Source organism: Leguminivora glycinivorella, chromosome Z (genome assembly GCF_023078275.1).
Source record: "Leguminivora glycinivorella isolate SPB_JAAS2020 chromosome Z, LegGlyc_1.1, whole genome shotgun sequence".
Classification (NCBI taxonomy): Eukaryota; Metazoa; Arthropoda; class Insecta; order Lepidoptera; family Tortricidae; genus Leguminivora; species Leguminivora glycinivorella.
This window is the reverse complement of record NC_062998.1, coordinates 52,583,084-52,606,583: the sequence shown is the minus strand read 5'-3', so window position 1 is coordinate 52,606,583 and position 23,500 is coordinate 52,583,084. Positions and strand designations below refer to the sequence as shown.

The window sequence follows — 23,500 nt, the reverse complement described above, 5'->3', positions numbered from 1 at the left end:
AGTTTTGAACGTATCAAAGTGCCCCTTTAGTGTACCTTTCCTAATAAGCTTACTGGTAGGTACGTAGGTATCAAGAGCACCACACTTAATTAACCATTAATAAACTTTTTGTAATGTTTAAAAGGCTTATCATTGGTCAGCTAAGTGTGTTGTTCTGAAACGTATGCTGTTAGGGGCAGTTTGATATGTATCAAAGTGCCCTAAATTGATGTATCAAAGTGTCCCATACTAGATATCAAAGTGCCCTGCAGGTGGGGCAGAATTACACAAATACCATTTTTTGTTTAAATCAATATATCTCTGACTCTGGGTATAAATTTAACGAGAAAACGTAAATTTTGTATACCTTAATAAATATGCTGTCAACTAGGTACAAAAAAAATGTATTTGAAGATCATTTTGGGCTCTAAAATCAATTTTGAAAAAAGGTGTACGTATCTGCCCCGCTTCCCCCTACAACATGTACGGAAAATGGTAACAAAATAAGAAAAAATCGTATGGGACAATTTTTTTAACTACTAGGATTGAAAAGGCTAGTAATTCTGAGTAGAAATAGCATATTTTTTTTTCAAAAATATCACACTTCATAAAAGTGGCAAAAAAAAAAGAAATGCTCACTAATGAGTTTTTCGGAACTTAAGTGCGAAATGTCATTTGATATTTGCTAGACGCGTTTTTCGGTGAAGGAAAACATCGTGAGGAAACCGGACTAATTCCAACAAGGTCTAGTTTACCCTTCGGGTTGGAAGGTCAGATGGCAGTCGCTTTCGTAAAAACTAGTGCCTTCGCCAAATCTTGGGATTAGTTGTCAAAGCGGACCCCAGGCTCCCATAAGCCGTGGCAAATGCCGGGATAACGCAAGGAGGATGATGACACTTTTTGTGACGTTTAATCCTTGAGTGTGAGTAGTAACTATTCTAAAACGTCAGTCTCATCAAGAACAGACTCAGTAGGCCTAGCACATGATGGCCGCGAGAGTATGTCGCCGCGAGATAGACTACCCGTCCTTTTGTCATTAATATTACAGTTAGAAGAAGACGTGTCATGTATCTCGCGGCGACATACTCTCGCGGCCATCATGTGCTAGCTGCTAGGCCTACTGGTAGACTTCAGTATTGTCAAAGAGGATCGAGTATTATAGAGAGTTCTGTCAAATTAAAATGTGTAATCACAGTGCCATAGACTGCCATCTCTTGACACAGGCTTAAAACTTTTGAACCTCAGTTTTGACAATTTGGCCCATATTCTTAGCTTGATATGTGTTAAAATGTCAAATATTAATATTAGCGCCATCTAGCTGAGCGTACCCCAAAGGTGTAGGTAATGCCATCTAGGCCACCGTATATACCTTTTTCTGTATGGTACTGAGGTACGTTTTTTCTTAGACTTTATCTGTCTATACGGAGTTATATATGTCTTTGGTATTGTTAAAATATTCAGTGAACAATCAAAGATTACTTAATTAAAAGGCAAAAGGGTTAATAAGGGTCTGTGAAGAAAGGTATGAAAATTCATTAAGAGTTAATGTTTATAATTCTTTTTCTGGAACTTCAGAGAAGTTTGTATTTCGTTTATTTTTAGCGGGTTCAAAGGGAACATTTAATTGAAATACTCTTATTTATTGATGAGGAGGAGTGGATGAAAAGCAATCTAAATATATAAAAGAAGAAACTGAAACTGACTGACTGACTGACTGACATATCAATGCACAGCCGAAACCGTTGGTCGTAGAGGTTCTAAATTTGGCACGTAGGTTCCTTATAAAGTGTAGAGGAGCACTAAGAAAGGATTTTTCAAAATTAACCTCCTAAGGGAGTGAAATAGGGGTCCAAAGTTTGTATGGGAAAACAAGATTAGTACGCAGGCGAAGCGGCGGGAAGAAGCTAGTATTTCATAGAGGAAATTTCTTATACAGAAGTGCTAATTTAATTCTCATGGTAATGACATGACTTTAAACGGTGCTCGTGAGTGTTGCGAGATATTTGAAAAAAAAAAATAGGTACGAGGTAAAGAAATTTTGCGAAAAAATATATTTTTTATTATTTTTAAATGTTTTTTACATAAAAAATAGGTAAATGTTATTCAATATAACTGGAACTTGAAATGAGTTATATTGTTTTTTTTTTCTAAAAACCTATTTTTTAAAGGTTTTACTTCTCACTTTTTGACATCTATCAATGAGGATATAGTGACATATCAACGCCGTGAAAAATGCCTTTTGTACTAAGTATAGGTAATTATAGTATTTAAGGCGTTGCCATGGTTACAGAGCCAAACAATGCGTTTTCAGTTTTTTCGATACTGCGCGCATGCGCGGAAAGCCGGCGGACGCTGGCTTTGGGGAATAGACCTTTATGTAGGGTTTTAAAGATCTGTGCACGACCCTGTAAATGACGAATAACAGTTCGGGAGTAGAAAAAGATTTTTTTTTCAATTGGTAACAACACTGAAACTACGCGAAATCCAGAAAAGTAAATATTAAATTTTAGTTTTAAAATGGTATCAGGAATATGCTGTTAAAATCTCTCGCGGTGCTTACGAGCACCGTGTATAATTATGTATGTTACTAATAGAAAAGTATGAAAGAAGAGGGGGAGGGTTTTGCCCAGCAGTGGGACTCAATAGGCTATAATATTAAAAGTATTTGACAGAATGGGCAGTTTGACTCTCCACTAATAACCTAACCACAAAATTAAAATTAAAAAAAAAAACCCCGACCGCGACATAGTGGACCAATTTTCATGAAACATGGCTAAGAACACTCCCGACTAACTCAGCTTTCAGACAAAAAAAAACTAAATCAAAATCGGTTCATCCGTTCGGGAGCTACGATGCCACAGACAGACACACACACAGACAGACAGACAAACTGCAGATAGACAGACAGTCAGACAGACAGACATACACACAGACAGACACGTCAAACTTATAACACCCCGTCGTTTTTGCGTCGGGGGTTAAAAATGAAATCAGACAAAAGAATTCAACACCGAAATAAAAATATACCTTTTAGGTAATAATTGTCAGCAAAACAAGAATATGCGGCACCGGAGCTAAAGTCAATAACTATACTGAAAAAACATAAAAAAAAACATTTCTCATTCAACAAAAAATATATCGAAAATTCTTACTATAAACAATGAAAGGCTCGTGGAAAATTCGATGGGGAATTGTAAAATAGAAAATACGTATCTTTTGTTCTTAAATGAAACAAAACAAAAATTCCGAACCGAATTTCAAAGATCGGATGCCTATTGAAATGTGCGCGTATTTTTAGGATAATAAAGGCAAGCGAAGCTATGCATAGATATGAAGGTATACTGTGCAAATATGAAGACAAAAAGGGACCAACATTTTTTGGATATCGTAGTAAAACTGTTTCATGTTACCTATTGTGATTAATTTATTCATGAAAATAGGACTAGGATAAGCAAAGTGGCACTTGTACTACCTGTTTATAGGGGGGCAAGTAACACTACCTACTTTTTACTACCTACTTGTTACTTCTATAAAATATTTAGAACTAGGTTAGTTTCCTATACTTGAAATAAAATATTTTTTCTACTCCCGAACTGTTATTCGTCACTTACAGGGTCGTGTATAGATCTTTAAAACCCTACATAAAAGTATATTCCCCAAAGCCAGCGTCCGCCGGCTTTCCGCGCATGCGCGCAGTATCGAAAAAACTGAAAACGCATTGTTTGGCTTTGTAACCATGGCAGCGCATAGTTATAACGATACTGCGCGCGTGCGCGGGAAAGCTTTGGGCACGGGCAGCTGAGCTGACAGTGCAAACCTTTGCGTCAAAATACAGGTAAATTTCACAAAAGTTATTCAAGAAAACTATTAATAAAAACTAAGTGCATGGTCGTAGAAAAAGTATTGTATGCAATGGTGTTTACCTGAGTCAAAAAATACTCGTGGCATCTTAATAACAATTTTCGGCGGCGCCTCAAATTGTTACCCACGCCACTCGTCTTTTTTGACCTCCTTTAAACGCCTGTTGCACAAAATACTATTATACAGTGCACAAAATAAATCACCACATAATTAGAAGAAAACTTTGGATAGTGGTTATGTTTAAACATAATTTATATTTATGTAATAAGTCAAAGAGAAACATATAAATTTAATGAATTGACCGTGACGTCACTCCTCAATATTTCATTGTGATTCCATATTAGAAAATCGTTTTGACAGTTCTTAAAAATAAGCTGATTTGTCTAGTAGGAAACTAGCCTACTGGATTCTTTACATCTTCTGTAATAACTTTATTAAATTAACGGGTAAAATTTCGTTGCTCCAAATTGCACACCTATTTTGGACCTAGCTCCCCGTATTATTGCACCGATAGATAATTTCGAGCCGGTTCAAATAAGCTATCATTACCTGCTGGTTAACTGGTAATGAGAGATCATTACCATCCACTATACTTGTACCATCCGGGAGGATAGAATCGTCGAAAATTGCCCTAATTATTTAGCTTCGGTTTTCACTCTGTTCACTATGAGTAGGGGCCGTAGGGGGTGTTTAGGAGAATTTAGTTCAGAGGCGCCTCTGTGATTTCAGGTGCACCAAATTAGCCATCATTGCCTACTGGGTGGATGGCAATGAGCATTAGCTACTCATTAGAGTAGACCAAGAGATTTATCTGGGAACTGGGAAAGAAGATTTGAGAGCGGAGAGATTTTTATCGCGCTCCCGATAATTCGAAGCAGTTACATGCATCATGATCACGGAAAACTAAAAATGGCGGGTGGATGTCAAAGTAGTGTAGACACCGGTCAATTTAAGTTTAATGAAACTACCAGTGAATCATTTAAAACGCCTACCCGACTTAGTTTCAAAATAACCTTAAATAAAAAAAAAACAGTTTTTTAAGCATGGTGCTATTCCAAATATATTTTTGTTTTCAATAGACCAGACGCTCAGTGGAATGCAAAAATTGCGGACCGCAATCTGACTTCTGATATATATTGTATAGATCCCAGAAATCATATAAACAGATGGTATTAACCAGTTTTGTGGTCCCCCTCCCCCCCCCCCCCCCGGCAATTAAAGATGACTAAACAGGATTTCTTTCCCCAGGAGGCGCTCCGCGGCCGCCGCTGCGCATCTCTGCGCGGCGCGCCGCGCGACGACTCCGGTCGCTCGACACCCGCGCCCGCGCACCGCTCCTCCCCCTCCCCCGCGGGCACACCCGCCCCGAAGAAGTCCAACTGGGAAGTGATAGAACACTTCTCCAAGACCAAGAAGAGTCCTACAGCGGTGAGTACACTTTTAATCCCAAATATTAAAATATCCTGGTCAAGGGACACCAAAATGTAACGTCACGTAGCTAGAATTTTAAAACTACTGGGATACTATGACGATTCAGCTTGCCCCGAAGATGTCCAACTGGGAAGTGATAAAACATTTCTCCAAGACCAAGAAGAGTCCTACAGCCTACTACGGTAAGTGAAACCTAATGTATTTAGTAAAAAAAAATTAAAATGAATAAGAAATGCTGGAATCCTGGGCGCCAAATTGTAACGTCACTAGAGTGATTGTACCAGCTGCGATTATTAATATTTTTTCGTCAGCTAGAATCCTAGTTATGGAGTATCAACTACCAACGCTTCTAGCTACCAGTAAGACCCTCATACGTAAGGTAAGTGAAATCTTACGTTCATAGCAAGAATTTTCAAATGTAATAGAACAAGATAGTATCCTAGTTAAGGCGGTACAAACTATAAACACTTGGTAGTCTGTATTGCTACAAGGACAAATCTTATATCGTAGGCTATATCTGTGCCACCTAAAAACCCGCCAGCCCAGCGCTACTGTTTCACATATATTCAATAGAGTGGAGATTAATACCAGTTGCGAAGGTTCAATATGTCATCCTCCGGTGTTAGGATAAATCGCTTAAGTGGCTATTTTCCCTCGCTAGGGTCGATGTCACAGATTATGTAAAAGTCAATAATACTCCTATAGATAACCGTGTGGTGAATAGTTCACCACACCTTTCCTCTCGTGGGTGTCGTAGAAGTCAACGGTGGGATTTGGGTTCAATTGTGGACCAGCAATCTCAAAATTACGGTTTCTCTTAAACTGTAAATTGATAAGAGTGGCTCTGAAACCTGAACAGTTTCATGTTCTCTGCCTACCCCTTTTGGAAACACTTTTATATTATACGTACTTAAGAGCGCAATTATTCGAAAAAGTCTAATAATAATATATGATTGACTTTATCCATGACATGTTCAGAGACTGCAGACCTTTGCCGACGGTGCTTGACATCCGCTATGTGTTCCTTCACCCGTGTGGAAATGCTTCGTTTCGTCTGTCCCACATATGACAGGCCGCACTCACAGTCTAGCCTGTACACTCCCGCGCTTTGTAGAGGAGTTTGACATTTCACAGGCCTCAGGAATTGGGACATCTTCTTCATAGGCTTGAAATAGGTTTTAATAGAAGCCCGTTTCAAGATGGGGCTGATCCTATCTGTGACCCCTCTAACAAAAGGGAGAATTGCAGGCCGGCGCTCGACTGTAGGGATCTTCAAACGGGCCTTCTGCTTGACACGCGGTATCTTGAGCTCGTTCGCCAACAGCGCCTGCCTGGCATGTCGAAGCTCCGCGGTCAAATGTTGGTCGTCACATATCCTTTGGGCTCTCTGAAACAAAGATTTGCCTACAGTAGCTAGTTGACTGGGATGGTGGTGGGATTTGCCATTTAAATGGTGAATTCTACCTTCAAGCTTTATTAATAGTGTGTGAACCTGCCTTAGAAATCTATATTATTTGTGGTCATGGTTCGTTAATATTTCTTGTAAGTGGGTAGCTTTTGCACATTTTAATTTTTCCTCAGTCACCCGTTGACCACGAACGCTGTAAGAGTTCGAAACGTCGGGATGTATTTTAAATTCATTATACGCGATTTAATCCGTTTCCATAGTTTTATTTCTAATAATAATATAATTATGTATTCTGAGCATAAATGCGTGTTGAGATATTTTTGTGCGCGTAATAGTACACATGTAACTGAACGCAACTGTACGACGAGTTGTAACGTCCTAATATATTACTCGATTGAGTAACTGTCATGGAAAATGCGTGTAAGTAATATTGGTTCTAGAAGTAATTGATGATAAATTCACCGTGGTCTTTTGCAGCTCACTGTGCATTGTCGTGAAAGAGTGGCGTATCTATGACAAGTATTATGTAATCTTTTTTCAAAGGGTCTATTCTATTATCCTTCATAAAGCGTGTGCCAATAAGTCAGCGTCTTCTAGTGATATATAATTTTACACTAACAAACGTTACTTTTATATCCATACTATATTAATGAATATTATAAATGGGAAATTGTGTGTCTCTTTGTTTGTCCGTCTTTCACGGCAAAACGGAGCGACGAATTGACGTGATCTTTTAAGTGGAGATAGTTGAAGAGATGGAGAGTGACATAGGCTACTGTTTGTCTCTTTCTAACGCGAGCGAAGCCGCGGGCAAAAGTTATTACTAATGTATATTAAAGGCTTCTTAAATTTACGCTGTATATAGATACTTTACTCTTTAGTCTCATTGCGAATAATAATAAATCAAATAAACATATATTCTATTGAAATATAATTTTAAGTATAAATAAACTTCTACAGTTTTTTCGACGTTTGTGAAATCTAATCAAAGCTATTTATATAAAAAAATAGTCAAATGATGTAAATGGAAAGTGTTATTAGAAAATTATAACAATAGGTATCATTTTTGTAAATGGGCCATTTTTTTCAAAGTTGACCCCACTTTTTTGTAATTTTTACGAGATCAATACTCAGAATCGCGAGCTCTTTCGTTCCTGATAGGAGAAAAAAAATGTTCCAAGATTTCCATACATTTTTTCGAACCTTCCATTCCGTTACCGCCATACAAAATGTATGAAAAATGGTAACGGAATGGGAAAGAAACCTTGGGACACTTTTTTTCTCCTATTAAAATTGAAAGAGCTCGCGATTCTGAGTGGAAACCACATAAAAATTTCCAAATCCAAAAAAAAAGTGGGGTGGACAGCTTAAAAAAAAATGGTCTAAATATGCAAAATGTAGTGCAGAATAACATCACTTTCTCCACACTTTTCCGACCATTAATGACCCATTTTCAAAGCAAGAGAAATGAAATAGTACATTACATCAGAGGCCGGGAAAAAGAGGATTTCCGGCCAAGTGGGTATATAGGCTAGGGATACGAGGCCGGGAATCCGTTTTCACGCCGAGGCATGTATAGCGCTTTTCTCAAACATACAATGAAATAAATAAAAAATGCTCTAAAGGACAATATTTTATAAAAAAAAAGTTACTTTGCAGGCCTAGGCCTAAAAAATAATATGAAATCCCTTTACAGTCCTCTCGAGTTGTTGCGCCCAAAAAGCGATACTTCCCAGCCCATTTTAAGGAACGTAAAGACAATATTTCATTGCATGTTTGAGAAAAAAATATTGCTCATGTTACAGGCCCTCCAATATATATTACGCCGTTTCAAACTAATTTTATTACATCACATATTCCGTAAATATAATTAGGCAAAATTGTCATCATTTCCTCTCCCTACCGTATTCGATTATCCCCCTCCCCTGTACCGATATGGGAGGGTAGGGTTACACACTCGAGACTGTCGGGATAAATGGATCACGGGGATCACCGAAACAGTTGGTGTCATGTTTGTAATCGTAACCTGTGCCATTTCAAACAGTGTCTGTGTAGGCTGTGTAGGCTACATAGTATAATATACGGTGTAACATTAGGAAAATGAATAGTTTTCATAGCGTATTCCTGATCATTCAAGATTATAACCTAATCACAAAATTAAAATTTTGAAAAACCCCCGACCGCAACACAGTAAAGTCGCCGTCAATGGAACTTCTAAACAATGTAAACAAACGGCATCACATTGTTTTGTTACTGTTTCTCCTTGAATTTTCACGCTACCTCATCAAACACCACTGAAACCATACATTACTGAAACGATCCTATTATCGTAACATGCAAAACCTTATATTAATAAGTTAATCTAGAGATTTCAATAAAAACTTGAAATGGTTTAAAAGTTAGGTTATTATGACCAAAGACCTTTACAGGGGACAGCTCAATCACATTTTTTGCCATACGAAATTAAACCTTATTACTGAAACAGAAAGTCGATCGTATCAGACTAGCGAAAACGGTCCACATGAGAGGGCATTGTTTGGGCTGGTGTCCCTCTCGCACGTGTTGCCAGTGTTAATGAGGTTCCCATAGTAGTAGTATTTTTATCTGTATATTACCTGACTTTATAACTTCTTATTTTATTTTAATGTTATATTCAAACTAGGGTTTCGATATATTTCAAAAAATTTGAAAATAATTATAATGTAATTATTTTGATGCCAGTAAATCAAAGATTTGTATAATTAAAAAATACTTTCAATTGGGTGTTAGTAGATTTAGTAGTAACTTTGAAAATTGACTGGTATCCCCAATTTATGACAGTGATGACGTCACTGAATAATGTTGACATTGTCCGCAAGTGCGAGAGGGACACCAGCCCAAACAATTACTTCTCATGTGGACACACTTTTTGACCTAACTAAACAATCTAGTTTAATAATTCTAAATCTATGATTATGACGAATTAAAATGACGTTTTTGTTTCTTTTAAGTTCTACAATTGTCTATGATGGATAGGGCTGGGACTAAAGTTGCCGATATTGTAAAGCCAGCTACACACTACCCAACTAACGCTCTATACCAACCACGTAGTGATTCAATACTCTTTGTACCAACTATCATTGTTTAGGTAGGTAAAAGAATAAAAAAATGTCGGTACTGACGGTTTCAATATTATTTTACTCGTTAATGGCTTTTATTTGCCGATGCCGCGAACACGAGTGTGGACACTTTCTGCGTATCGAATATCGCGCGAGTGTGGAGAGCGCTTACTTGACATTTGGACATTATTTGACAGAGTATTTTCGCATCACTAAGAAATTCATCATTCAGAGACAATTTCAAAATGGCGGTTTGTTTACATTATTTGGAAGTTCCATTGACGGCGACTTTAGACCGATTTTTATGAAACATGGCTAAGAACACTCCCGACTAAAAAAAAACGAAATCTAAGTCGGTTCATCCGTTCGGGAGCTACGATGCCACAGACTGACACACACCACAAACAGACAAACAAACAAACAGACAGACAGACACACACACAGACAGACACGTCAAACTTATAACACCCCGTCGTTTTTGCGTCGGGGGTTAAAAATATCACTAATCTGAATTTCAACTAGTTTACGACTTATAACCATAAAACATTTTTTTTAATACTACGTCGGTGGCAAACAAACATACGGTCCGTCTGATGGAAAGCAGTCACCGTAACCTATGAACGCCTGCAACTCAAGGAGTGTCACATGCACGTTGCCAACCCATTAGAAACTTGTTCACTCCCTTTTGCTGTGTTAAGTACACAGCAAAAAGGAGTGTACAAGTTCTAAGGAGGGCTCGGGGGTAGTCGACGACTCAAAGGACAATAAGTAGACTTTTATATCAGCATCAGATATTGGTTGTTGAATATTAGCATGTTTTATGTAATTTAAACGTTTGTGTATTGACGTGTCAAAGAGCCCTTGTGGGCTACTTGCTGAATAAAAGTTAGAATTTTGTATGTTCGTGTTGTATGTAACTTTGGCTAGGTCAGGAGGACTAGGACGAATCCATACTATTTATACTTATTAAATATATATAATACATATAATATAAGTCATAAGTCATAAGTCATTTATTTGCGAAAGATAGGGTATACATAGGTGTTTGTTTACAATAAAGTGAGCCAATCTACCTTGTCACACAGTGACATGCAAATCTCAGATTGTACCTAGGTCTAGTACTATGCATGCACTTAAATAATACCTATCTAAAGCTAGATTATATCTACATAGAAATATTAATATACAAAACAATACAAATTATCGAATATAAATAAATTAATTAATTGAGATGTCACAGATTTAGCGGTTTAGTAGTCTAAATATTCCTTTACAGAGTAGAAAGTCTGTTCATTTAGCCATTCAAATAATCTTCTTTTAAACAAATGTAAAGTAAGGCCTTTGATAGTGTCTGGGAGCTTATTATACAAAAGTATACTCATAGGATAGCAACTTTTCTTATATAAACTTGTGTGTGTTCTCGGACATATGAGTTTGTTAGGGTACCTCGTATTAAAGTTACATAATTCATAATAAAATTTTTTGTATATAAAGTTTGGTTGCATTTTACAAATACACACATTTCAAATATATATAAACAAGGTACTGTAAGCAGATTTAGTTTTTTAAACAATGGTCTGCATGAAGTTAATACGGACACACCACAAATCGCACGTATACATTGTTTTTGAGCTATAAACAATCCAAGGATATTTGAGCCGTTCCCCCATACCGTTATACCATACCTCAGACTAGATGCCACGTAGCCATGATACGCTTGGACGGCTGTTTTTGGCTTGAAATCTTAGTTAAGCGCCAAAGAGCATACGCAAAACTATTTAATTTCTTACACACACCTTCAATATGATGGTTCCAGTGACACATATCATCAACCACTATTCCAAGAAATTTGACATGATCTGACTCAGTAATTTGTTGATCATCATATGTAACAGTCATTGGTTGTTTTTCTCCATACCCATTCCAAAATTGACTATGTGGTTTTGCTAAAATTTACTTGCAAACTGTTTATATTTAGCCAGTCTATTATATTAGAAAGTGCTGTATTAACATCGTTTGTGTGATTGCTTTTGTGTTCACTGGATATGACAACAGACACATCATCAGCAAAAAGAATGCAATGATGATTCGTGCTTAATGGTAGGTCATTGATATATACCAGGAAGAGTAACGGCCCTAAAATACTCCCCTGAGGGACACCAACTGTATGAGTCTTGAAGTCAGATCTATGGCTTACATATTCATTATCTTCATTTACTAAATCGAACGCCTTGCTCATGTCGAAAAATATAGCAGTCGTTGAGGCTCGCTTATCTAAAGCCTTTGTAATTTCCATTACCATTTGAAAGGCAGCAAGGCTGGTAGATTTCCCTTTTTGGAACCCATTTTGCTGCTTGGAGAGCACTGTATATTTGCTAAAAAATTTAGATATTCTCTCATACATAGCTTTTTCAACAATCTTTGATAATATTGGTATGAGAGCTATCGGTCTGTATCCTTATCCAAAGTACCTCTATTGCCTTTCTTATAGATTGGTTTTATCAATGTTGTTTTTAGTTTTTGAGGAAACACTCCCTGAACAAATGACAAATTTATAAGATGGCTGAGAACTGGTGCAATAAAGCAAGAACAGTGTTTAAATATTTGTGTGGATAAATCATCATAACCTACGGAGGCAGAGTATTTCGAAGTTTATGAATTAATTTATAAACCTCTTGACTATCCGTGGGAAAAAGAAACATACTAGCATCAACACGAGTCATCTTAGCGAGATATCTAACATTTTTTTGCTTTTGGTGAGTTTTTGAGCCTACAAAGTGGTTAATAAATAATATATATATTATATTATAATATTATAAATGGGAAAGTGTGTGTGCTTGTTTGTCCGTCTTTCGCGGCAAAACGGAGCGACGAATTGACGTAATTTTTTAAGTGGAGATAGTTGAATGGATGGAAAGTGACATAGGCTACTTTTTGTCTCTTGGAATTGGCAGTTGCCGTACAAATTCCATCGCCAATCAAAAAAGCCCGTTTCAAACGCGGAAATGTCGCACGCGCTAACAAGGGGCTTTACACACTCGCACACGGCTTTACAGACTATCGGGTAACGCAGGCATTAGTCCCACCAAAAACGAGTAAGCGATGAGCTAACGAACAAATAATAGTCGCTCCCGTCAGTCCCGTCACACCTCGGACACTGGCGATCAAATATATGAAAGAAGCGCGTTCCTAGCACACAGTCTAAGCTCGTATAGGTGAACGCGTACCATGCTTGTATGAGTGAAATATGACAGGTCGACTGTTCGCGTTTTTGACAGGCAGTAACTGTGATGTAACCGAGAGGGGGTGGGCAGCACTTTCAGCGGGGAGCGGGAGTGGCCATACTGTACGATAGTACTCTTTATTATACTGTGCTCCCGTGTAAATAAAAGAGACGCGATGATAGCGTGAGCGAGTGTTTGTCGCCGAGCGATGAAATATAAATCGCTCGTTCTCTCTGTTATCTACAAGGGAGCGACTATCTTTTTCCCTTCACTAGCTCGGAAACACGTGTTTTGTCCTTTAATACCAGCGGCGGGTAAAAACGCATTTCATCTACTAGTGGGTAAAGTAATTTGACCTTGAATAAAGTCAAATTAACTGCTTTAAAATTGATAAAAGTAGGTGAATCTATTAATAAAGATTATTTACCACCTGTGGAACTACTGGAAGCAGTGATAAACGCATTTTTTGCGTTGTAGTTTCCTCGCTATTATAGTGAGGGGAAAAGTTTTGTGTTACACTCGGGTGCAAATGTATTTTACTTCTCGTGTGTTAAAAAACTCGCAAGTTCAGGATTCTATTCTCGAACCACTTGCTTCGCTCGTTCAACTATAGAATCCTTTCACTTGCTCGTTTTTCAATTCCACACTCGGCGTTAAAATACAACTTTGCCCCCTTGTATAACAAATAACTATTGTTCGTATCCATCGCCGATAGCTCATCGCTTAGACGTTTTTGGTGGGACCAGTGACAAAGCCATCATCTTCTGTTTTCGGACAGGATTTCTTGCTATAGAATAGAATAGAATAGAATAAGAATAGAATAATGGTTTATTCGTAGGCACACAAACAATAAACAATTTTCGAGACATACAGATAAAATGTGAAGAGCCACGAAATGGCCTCACCTCAGCATATTGCTCGCGACTTCCAGCGCTGGTCTTCCGGTGAGACCATTAAGTGAGAAAAATCACGGAAGGCAACATACAAAAGTATTGAAACAAAATATATGGAGATCTAAAAAAGCACAGGTATACATAGAATAAAATACGATACTACTCGTATACGGGCCTTGATCGCTTTGATCACTGCTGGTGTTCTTACGGAGCGTGGCCGGCCAGTTCTTTTTTTGTCCTCAACACTAGAGACTTCATTGTACCTATCAATAGTACGGTACACAAATTAAATTTTTTGAGCATCTTGAAAATGGTACTTGGCGAATGCCCACAGCGGCGCAACGCTAAAAAAGCTATTCGGTTTTCTTTTAACACTTTCGAAACCGGGCTCTACGCGGCGCTACGACATTTTCGCTACATACGGGGAAACCCATGTAATCGGCTACGCTTCTACGAGCGGTGTGCCCGACAGTCGGGTTCTTGGTAGCGAAAGTGTTAATGTCCACTCTCTAATGTCCTCTCGGTTACACACTTTTTGTTTTAAAATAATTGTCAAACATTCAGAAATGGAATCCAAAAACATTTTCTTAAAATTATGTTCTAAATTTTAAAATAAGGTGCCAGTGACAGAATTTTAGGACCGACTAAGTATGTGAGAACTCATGGCAAAGGCTCAGTTACACAGAACCGGAAATCACAGTATCCATTAAGCCGAAAAGCTCCAGTTCGAATTAAGAGGATCCAGTATAGAGAGAATTACTGTCAAAGTAAAATCAGTAGCCACAGCGCATAGACTGTCCTTGTCTGAGTACCTGCAACACAAGCCTTCTTGAGCTTACCGTGGGACTCAGTCAATCTGTGTAAGAATGTCCTATAATATTTATTTATTATGTTTTATTTATAGTGGCTCTTGGGCGTTCAAAGGGTTAAAATCTCACTCGCCCAAGAAACCTGTCTTTTCCCTGTCCTATTGTTCTAACTGTTAACATTCCGGTTCAGAAACCGTAAACGCCGATAGGTAAACAATGGGACTTTACCGCACGGCTGAATGTGGAGTAAACATTGCTTTCCATGTGTATTCCAGGCGTGGACGGGAAGAATACTATAGCCAATTTCATCATCATCATCATCCTCTTTGCGTTGTTGTCCCGGCTCAGAGCCTGGTTCCGCTTTGACAACTAATCCCAAGATTTCTAGACATAAGTTTTATGAAACCGACTGCCATCTGACCATCCAACCCGTTAGTCCGGTTTCCTCACGATGTTTTCCATCACCGAAAAGCGACTGGCAAATATCAAATTAAATTTCGCACATAACTTCCGAAAAACCTCATTGGTAGGTGTCGGGGTTCGAACCCGCGACCTCCGGCGCGAAAGTAGCACGCTATTACCGCTAGGCTACCAGCGCTTCTTTCATCATCATCATCATCATATCGGCCCTTTATCGCCCATATATCTTCCAATACGCCAATTCCCCTGGTCCTGGGCTAGTCTCATCTAGTTGTGACTAGCAATGCACGGTCGAGAAGTTGCAGAACATTCCTAATGAGAATTTTCGGTAACTTCTGAGAATATTCTCGAGAACGAGAATTTATCAGAATACTTAGTAACTTCGTAGTTTATACCATAATTTCGTCGAACTCAGCAAGTCAAGACGTAGTCCCGTGGTAGTGCGCTGGCTTCGTATGCCGATGTTCTCAGGTTCGATCCTGACAGCGATCTTTTTGTTTTTATTTTGTTTGTTTTTTTGTATATACATATATTGGCATGACCAAAAACAGGCATCAAGAAATAATAGTTCGGTACCTAATTTAAAAATGTCAGGACTAAAACTGTGAAGTCTGAAAGTCGCAATACTCGCAATGTTCCCTGAAGTATAGTGAGAATTTAATTTAGGTAACTTATCACTTATCAACAAAATAGATAACTGTTATAGACAATATTATACCTATAATAACATATAGTTTTATATTATGCCCATTTAAACATTATTTCAAGTATATTCTCTTGTTTAAATAATAAATTGCATGTTGCGGGAATGTTCTGCGAACATTCTCAAGAATGTTTCCGCTTTTTGGGAATGTTCTGCAATTTCTACATTACTAGTTGTGACCCACAATTCCGGTTGTCATCCGCACAAGGAGCCAATGCAGGCACTTCTTACATTTGTAAGCGGCCACCATTTCGTTGACATTTTAGTTCACATGCCTTCACTCTGCCTAATAGGAACCCGTCCCGCCCAATTCCATTTTAGTCTGGTGATAATATACCTAATAATAAAGCGTGTTCTTAAGAGACTCTCGCTAGGTGGCTGGATCAAGGGCCAGATGCAGAAGGCGGTGATCTTGGACACAGCGCGGATAGTCCGACGGTTCCTCTCTCTGCAGCCCCTAACCACCGGCAGCTTGGGCCCTGCCCCACTGCTGGCACCCTAGGTTAGGTTTTTTATAATGTGTTTATATGTTTTTTATATTGTTTTGTATGTGTTTTTGTATTTTACATTTATATTCATATTATAAAGAGCCTAACTTAAGACGAAAGATGAATAAAGGAGAAATCATGTGTAACTAATTGACTATAGCTACAGAAAAGAAGATCGAATATATAGAGAATTACTGTCAAAGTTAATTAATATGTAGTTAGTGTTTTTGCTGCCATTTCTCGACACAGGGTTAAAACTTTTGATTAGTGAATAGTGATACATTTCTGACCTGGCCCCGAAGCCGAATGGCATTTCTACGACGCGAAACGAAAACGTTACGCCGCGAAAGGTAATCTGGCTCTGTCGCGCCAATTCGCAAGAGCGATAGAGATAGATATCTACGAGCGTTTCGTTTCGAGAGCGTTTGTGCCATTCGGCTACGTATCCTGGCTTCAAATACTTCATGATTCATTTTACCTGTTATACCTACTCATCCAAATTTAAAAAAAAAGAAAACATTCCTTCATCTAAAATAAAAGAAAAAGCCGAAATTTCGTCCAATCTATAAAAACCCCAGTTTAATTCCTCTAATGTTTCGAATAAAAAATCAATTCAAACTTTTCACCAACCATGCGCCCTCCGCCCTTCAAACCGCAAGAATGTAAAACCAAATTACTAAATATCGATGCGGACAAAGTGCTCAAAATATATATCCACAACGTAACGTGTGACGAAGAACGATAATACTCGTACCTAGACTTTATAGTGAAATGTTAATTTCAATTATCTCCCTAGACTTAGTTATACTTTTAAGTTACTGCTTTCTTTGCCTACGTAATTAACGAGTATTGTATTGGTTTGTATACCCCTACCTTGCCGCTGGAAGAGCAGGGTCTCCTGCTACAAGTAAGGTCAGTGCGGACAAGACCGGCATACTTTATTTGAAATAAAGTTTGAGTGGATAAAACTAGACTATTAAAGTAGTCTGGAGTGATCCGCATGGTCCTATGGGCTAGCAAATTTTATATTCTACACAGCTTTTGTAATACTTTGGTGAATTAAAATGAACTTATGTGATAAAAATCACTTTTTTTAACGCTCGGAGAGTTAACCGTCCCCACGCGCTGAGTACGGAAAGACCGTCTAGTGCTCGTTGTCGCGTAATTTCATATGGAAATAAGTATCAAAATAATGTTCATTGTGATATTCTGTAATAACAGTAGTAATTTGGTAGATATTAAAACAAATAAAGTTGATATTTTCAACATATCAGCATTTCTCTATTTATAAGGCAAGACCGTCACATATTTTTCAGGTTCCGACAAAAGCAAAGCCGAAACTTATAATTAAAATTAACCTACAACACCCGTTTAAACTCGACTTATTTCCCATAAAGCCTAAAAAAGGTGCTTTACTCTTATATGCCGGTCTTTCCGACTAGGCACAATTTCGAACTCACATATTTTTCAGGACATAAAACAATAAATTGAACGCGTTTTAAGAGCATTAATTATACTAGACAGGAAGAACGATTATTAAATTACTAAGTTACGTACATAATGCACAAATATTCCAACTGCTTCTATTTTATTTTAATTTTTTGCGTAACCTTGTTGAACTTGATGGTCGAGTTCGAAACACGAATCAAGTTTTTTGTTAACTAGTGTTCGTCCTAGGGATATCTATTGAAGACCAATGGGTTAAGGATGAAAAACTGGTATACCTCGGAGGTGTAAGAAGTGATAGATATATAAATACAAAAGTTATATCCAGTAGACGGTCTTCGCCAAACTGACCTTATTGATATACTTAATAGGAGGTCCCAACCCTTTCATCATACTTTGTAACACAATATCTGTGACCAATAATAGTTATTTGTTATACAAGGGGGCAAAGTTGTATTTTAACGCCGAGTGTGGAATTGAAAAACGAGCAAGTGAAAGGATTCTATAGTTGAACCACGAGCGAAGCGAGTGGTTCGAAAATAGAATCCTGAACTCGCGAGTTTTTAACACACGAGAAGTAAAATACATTTGCACCCGAGTGTAACACAAAACTTTTCCCCTCACTATAGCGAGGAAACTACAACGCAAAAAATGCGTTTATCACTGCTTCCAGTAGTTCCACAGGTGGTAAACCATCTTTATTACTAGTTTCACATAATTTTATCAATTTTAAAGCAGTTAATTTGACTTTATTCAAGGTCAAATCACTTTACCCACTAGTGGATAAAATGCGTTTTTACCCGCTGGTATTAAAGGACAAAACACGTGTTTCCGAGCTAGTGAGGGGAAAACGATTTTTCATTTTCATTTTCATTTTCATTGCATACCGGGACAGACAAAGCCCATATAAAAAAAGCGTACTCCTGAAATGTTATGATTTTAGGCTTAAAACTAGATGGCGCTGTTTCGCGGCCTAGAAGTGGCCAAAATCATATTTTCCCCAAATATTTTTGCGTGTTTTTATGTTTTATGAGAACAACTGACGTGCTTTTTAATTTTATCACGTCAATACACATTTTGAAAAAAAAATTGTCGGCATCATCAGTGTAGTTATGATAGTATTTAAGTAATAGGTGGCGCTAAAAAAATGAGGTACGATTTTAGTATGAAAATTGTAAATTCTATAAATGTATAAATAAATCATCCTTTGTAAGCACACCTCGAACACTGGCGATCAAATATGTGGAAGAACCGCGTTCGTAGCACACAGTCTACTAAGCTCGTGTAAGTAACGCCTACCATGCTTGTATGAGTGAGATATGACGGGTCGACTGTTCGCGTTTTTGACAGGCGGTAACTGTGAGGTAACCGAGAGCGGGTGGGTGGCACTTTCAGCGGGGGGCGGGAGTGGCCATACTGTACGATAGTACCCTTTATTATACACCCTGTTTTTATTGAATTCCGTTAACTTTAAGGGAAGATTCTTTAGTTCAAATACAATCAATTTCTCCAAGAAACTAGCCTCTTAACTCTTACGGTTATCGAATTATTAAAATAATAAATTTAATTACTGAACACGTGTGTGTCATAATGGCATCCCTTACCACTTCCTAATGTTATTTGTTTTGACATGTGCCGTCAATCACTTGACAATGACTTTAATGTTATGATTAAGGTCCTCTCACACTAATTATCCATTTATTATGTATAGAAACGAAAAAAAAAAACTTTTTTTCGAATTTAACAAAAAGTGATATACAGGATGGTTCCTTATGATGAACCTAACTGCGTGTCGAATTTAACGGAAAACAAAAAAAACACGGTGTATAGCGGTGTAAGCAATAAAGCCGTGTATATTACTTTTGGGAACATTGTCCGCATATATATTTATTATCTTGACTACTGTTTAAGGTGTAATTTTGGTTGTTGAAGGGAAATCGATAAGCGTAAATCTGAAAAGAGGCGGTTCAGTCACGTTGGTTGTGGCAACTTTGTGGGGGGCGTTCCGATTCTGTAATGTGATTTGGTTCCGATATGTTTACTAACGCCGTGGCTTGCGTGGGCGACGGTCGCGCGATGGTCGCGCGACGGCGATGCGACGCATACGAAATCAAACCTTATCGATATGGAAGTATGAGACGCGACGGCGACGGTCGCGCGACCGTCGCCCACGCAAGACACGGCGTAAGGGATAATCCATACCAATATAAAAATTAAAATTTTGAAAAAACCCCCGACACCGACATAGTGGACCGATTTTCATGAAACATAGCTAAGAACACTCCCGACTTACTCAGCTTTCAGACAAAACAAACTAAATACAAATCGGTTCATCCGTTCAGGAACTACGATGCCACAGACAGACACACACAGAGACAGACAGACAAACAGACAGACAGACAGATACACAGACATACACGTCAAACTTATAACACCCCGTCGTTTTTGCGTCGGGGGTTAAAATGGGAAAGTGTGTGTGTCTGTTTGTTTGTCCGTCTTTCACGGAAAAACGGAGCGACGAATTGACGAGATTTTTTAAGTGGAGATAGTTGAAGGGATGGAGAGTGACACAGGCTACTTTTGGTCTCTTTCTAACGCGAGCGAAGTCACGGGCAAAAACTAGTATTTATATGAATACGGACGTCTTACATGGATCGATCTAGCCGTACACTACTTACTTACCTTATACCGGGTGCTTCGTAAAACGTCAAAATATTATAATTACTGTACCTACTTTGTCTATGAAACTCCGTGAGATGAGAGTCAAAGATAAATAATGCTGTATATTTTACATCATTTACGTACATGTGCTTCACAAACGAAGATGCTTTTTTATGGGATAGGAGGCAAACGAGCAGACACGTCGCCTGATGGTAAGCGATCACTGCCGCCCATGGACACCCGAAACACCAGAAGGAGTTTTGGAGGTGCGTTGCCGGCCTTTAAGATGCTATATAATTTTTCATATAAATAATGATTAGATTTATTTTACGCCATCAATCATCGAATTTTAGAAAAAGCTGTGAAATTGTGTCAAAAATACCAATTTCAGTACAAAATGTGACTCGCTCAGCCCCAGATACAAATAAAGGTACCTACAAACGTATTGGGTAAATCCACGTAAAAGTAACGTGAGTCACGACTTCATTGATTGTGATTATTTAAACTACACTTGCAAATGAAAGGATATATGCATATATCGGGAAAGTAACTCTTATTTTTAGAGATAGATTATCACTCGAACTTGCATAGTGAATAAATGGAACATGCCATAAAATCGTGACTCGTGTTACTCTTGCCGCGGATTGGCCCAATTGCGTTCGAAAAGAGCGAGTCCATGTCATAACAATATAGAAATCGTAAAACCCGAATACCGCTTATGAACGATTTATTTTATAAGAACCTTTCTCCGAGCACGTTCCAACAATTCTCGCTGGGTTTGTCACATATTGAAGGTGACGGGATATCTTGAGGTCTTTTACATGATCTTCTTAATAGAGGGATTTTACTTCCATTTCAAAACAGTTTATTGGTCAAAATGTAAGTCTTTTTAATGTTTTTCGTACAAGACCACAGAATAGACCAAGATATAATAGTACAAGTACAGAAGCACAGTATAATAAAGAGTACTATCGTACAGTATGGCCACTTCCGCTCCCCGCTGAAAGTGACGCCCACCCCCTCTCGGTTACCTCACAGTTACCGCCTGTCAAAAACGCGAACAGTCGACCTGTCATATCTCACTCATACAAGCATGGTACTAATGACATGATTACTTGACACTGATTCGATCTTAAGGTTCTCCCACACTGACTAATTAATTTATCCATACTAATATTATAAATGGGTGTGTGTGTGTCTGTTTGTTTGTCCGTCTTTCACGGCAAAATGGAGCGACGAATTGACGTGATTTTTTTAAATGGAGATAGTTGAAGGGATGGAGAGTGATATAGGCTACTTTCTGTCTCTTTCTAACGCGAGCGAAGCCGCGGGCAATAGCTGGTTGCATACATAATTATGTAGACATTGAAATAAAATTACGAATTCAACAAAAAGTGATATACCGGGTGGTTCCTGATAATGTACGTGTCGAATTTAATGGAAAACAAAAAAACGCGGTGTATAAACATAGATTTTAGATACCTACGTAGTCATTTCAGAAAATGGGTTGAATCTGTCAAACTCGTGGTTAGGCCACATTATATACTTAGGGGCCACTTCGGATCGATTGAGGTGCGGTCACATTATCTTCAAGGTTGTGGTGTTTTTGGTCAGTCGCTAACATTCTTCGACTTAGTTAAATAACTGATGCCCATTTTGTTCGAGTGGGCAGTGTCACAGAATAAATAATAGTCCCAAAAACACATATAACAACGTATAGACAGATACAGTCCAAGAAAAAAACGTACCTTGGAACCATAAAGAGAAATGTACGGTCGTAGATGAGTTTCCGGACTCTCGCTGCAGCAACCGCTATATGTTTTTTAAAATTCAGATTTTCATCTAAGGTGACGCCTAGATATTTAACTTGGGTTGCTTTGTGTATGTATTTACAGCTACAGATTAAATTCTGAGGTGTCTGGTGAGCAATGCAAGTTGAGCCGTGGATTTTTAATATATTCATTGGGACAGGAGGACGCGTCCGAATACTCTTGTGGAAGCACAGAAACTGTGTTTTGTCAGCGATCCTTAAGACCCTTAAGAATAACATTCAAGTTAGTGTCAACTGATTGACGGCTGTCCCAAACGTGTTCAGTAATTACCTTTATATTTTTAATAACTTTAACGGAATTTAAAAAAAATGCGGTGTATATTATTATGTGACTATTCGTGACAGTGGACATGGAAGAGAACAATCTCCCACTTGAGTGTGCCGAAGACCGGGAAAAGTGAAGAAAACTGAGCAGGAAAGCGGACGGCCGGGAAAACACTAGGTCGAAGAAGAAGAAGAAGTAATTAATATATACAGGATGGTCCAAGCCTTGACGTCAAAAAAAAATTTTTTTTAGATTCCTCACATCATGGGCTATCTGAGTACACCCAGCTTATTATATAGGCCGATTTTTTTGTAGTTTCCGAGTAACGATTTTTAAAAAAATTCTTGCTTGAGAAATTTTTGACTGTAGAAATTAATTTATAAAGAAAAGACTGTTATTAATCATTTTTACCATAGTCATACTTGTTATGGAGAATTTTCGGCCAAAAGCTGCACTTTTGGATGGAAGCAAGCCGCTTTGCATGGTGATAGTAGACATCATAGTAAACGATTTTTTCCGAGGATATCGAAATTTCATCCCTTAGGAAGCCGAGCGTAGCGAGGTGTTTTATGAAAATTAAAAAAATTCTATCTTTTTATTGTATCGTCCGACTTTGACAAAACGTATCTCAAATGAAAGGTATTGATTTGTGTAATTTAAAAAAAATACAAAGAAAAAAAATTTGAGAGAAAAGTAAGAAAAAATAAAAAAGTAAATTTACGTCTCGCACTGAATAACTTCAAAGAATGACAGACAAAATGTACAATGTCGATATACGAGTTTCTTTTTTAATCGAAAACAGATAAATTTTTAGTTGAAAACTGAAGACCGCATCGAAATCAGATTAGCATTTTTTAAGATACAAGTTGCCAAAGTTGGGGAAGATCGCTTTATATGGCCACTTTGAAATTACTTTGCCAGAAAGTCAGAAATAATATGTTTTTCTGACACAGAAAAATACATAGTAACAGTACACATCAAAA

At 38.0% G+C, this 23,500-nt stretch overlaps 1 protein-coding gene across 1 annotated transcript in view; it reads left to right on the top strand.

The window, feature by feature from the left end:
• The first annotated feature begins 4,506 nt into the window (after positions 1-4,506).
• LOC125240517 (adenylate cyclase type 6-like) overlaps positions 4,507-23,500 on the top strand; it is a 406,177-nt gene continuing 387,183 nt past the window's right edge. The window contains exons 1-2 of the mRNA XM_048148409.1: positions 4,507-4,510; positions 5,089-5,268. Coding sequence (XP_048004366.1) covers positions 4,507-4,510; positions 5,089-5,268 — 184 coding nt within the window. The remainder of the gene's footprint in view (positions 4,511-5,088; positions 5,269-23,500) is intronic.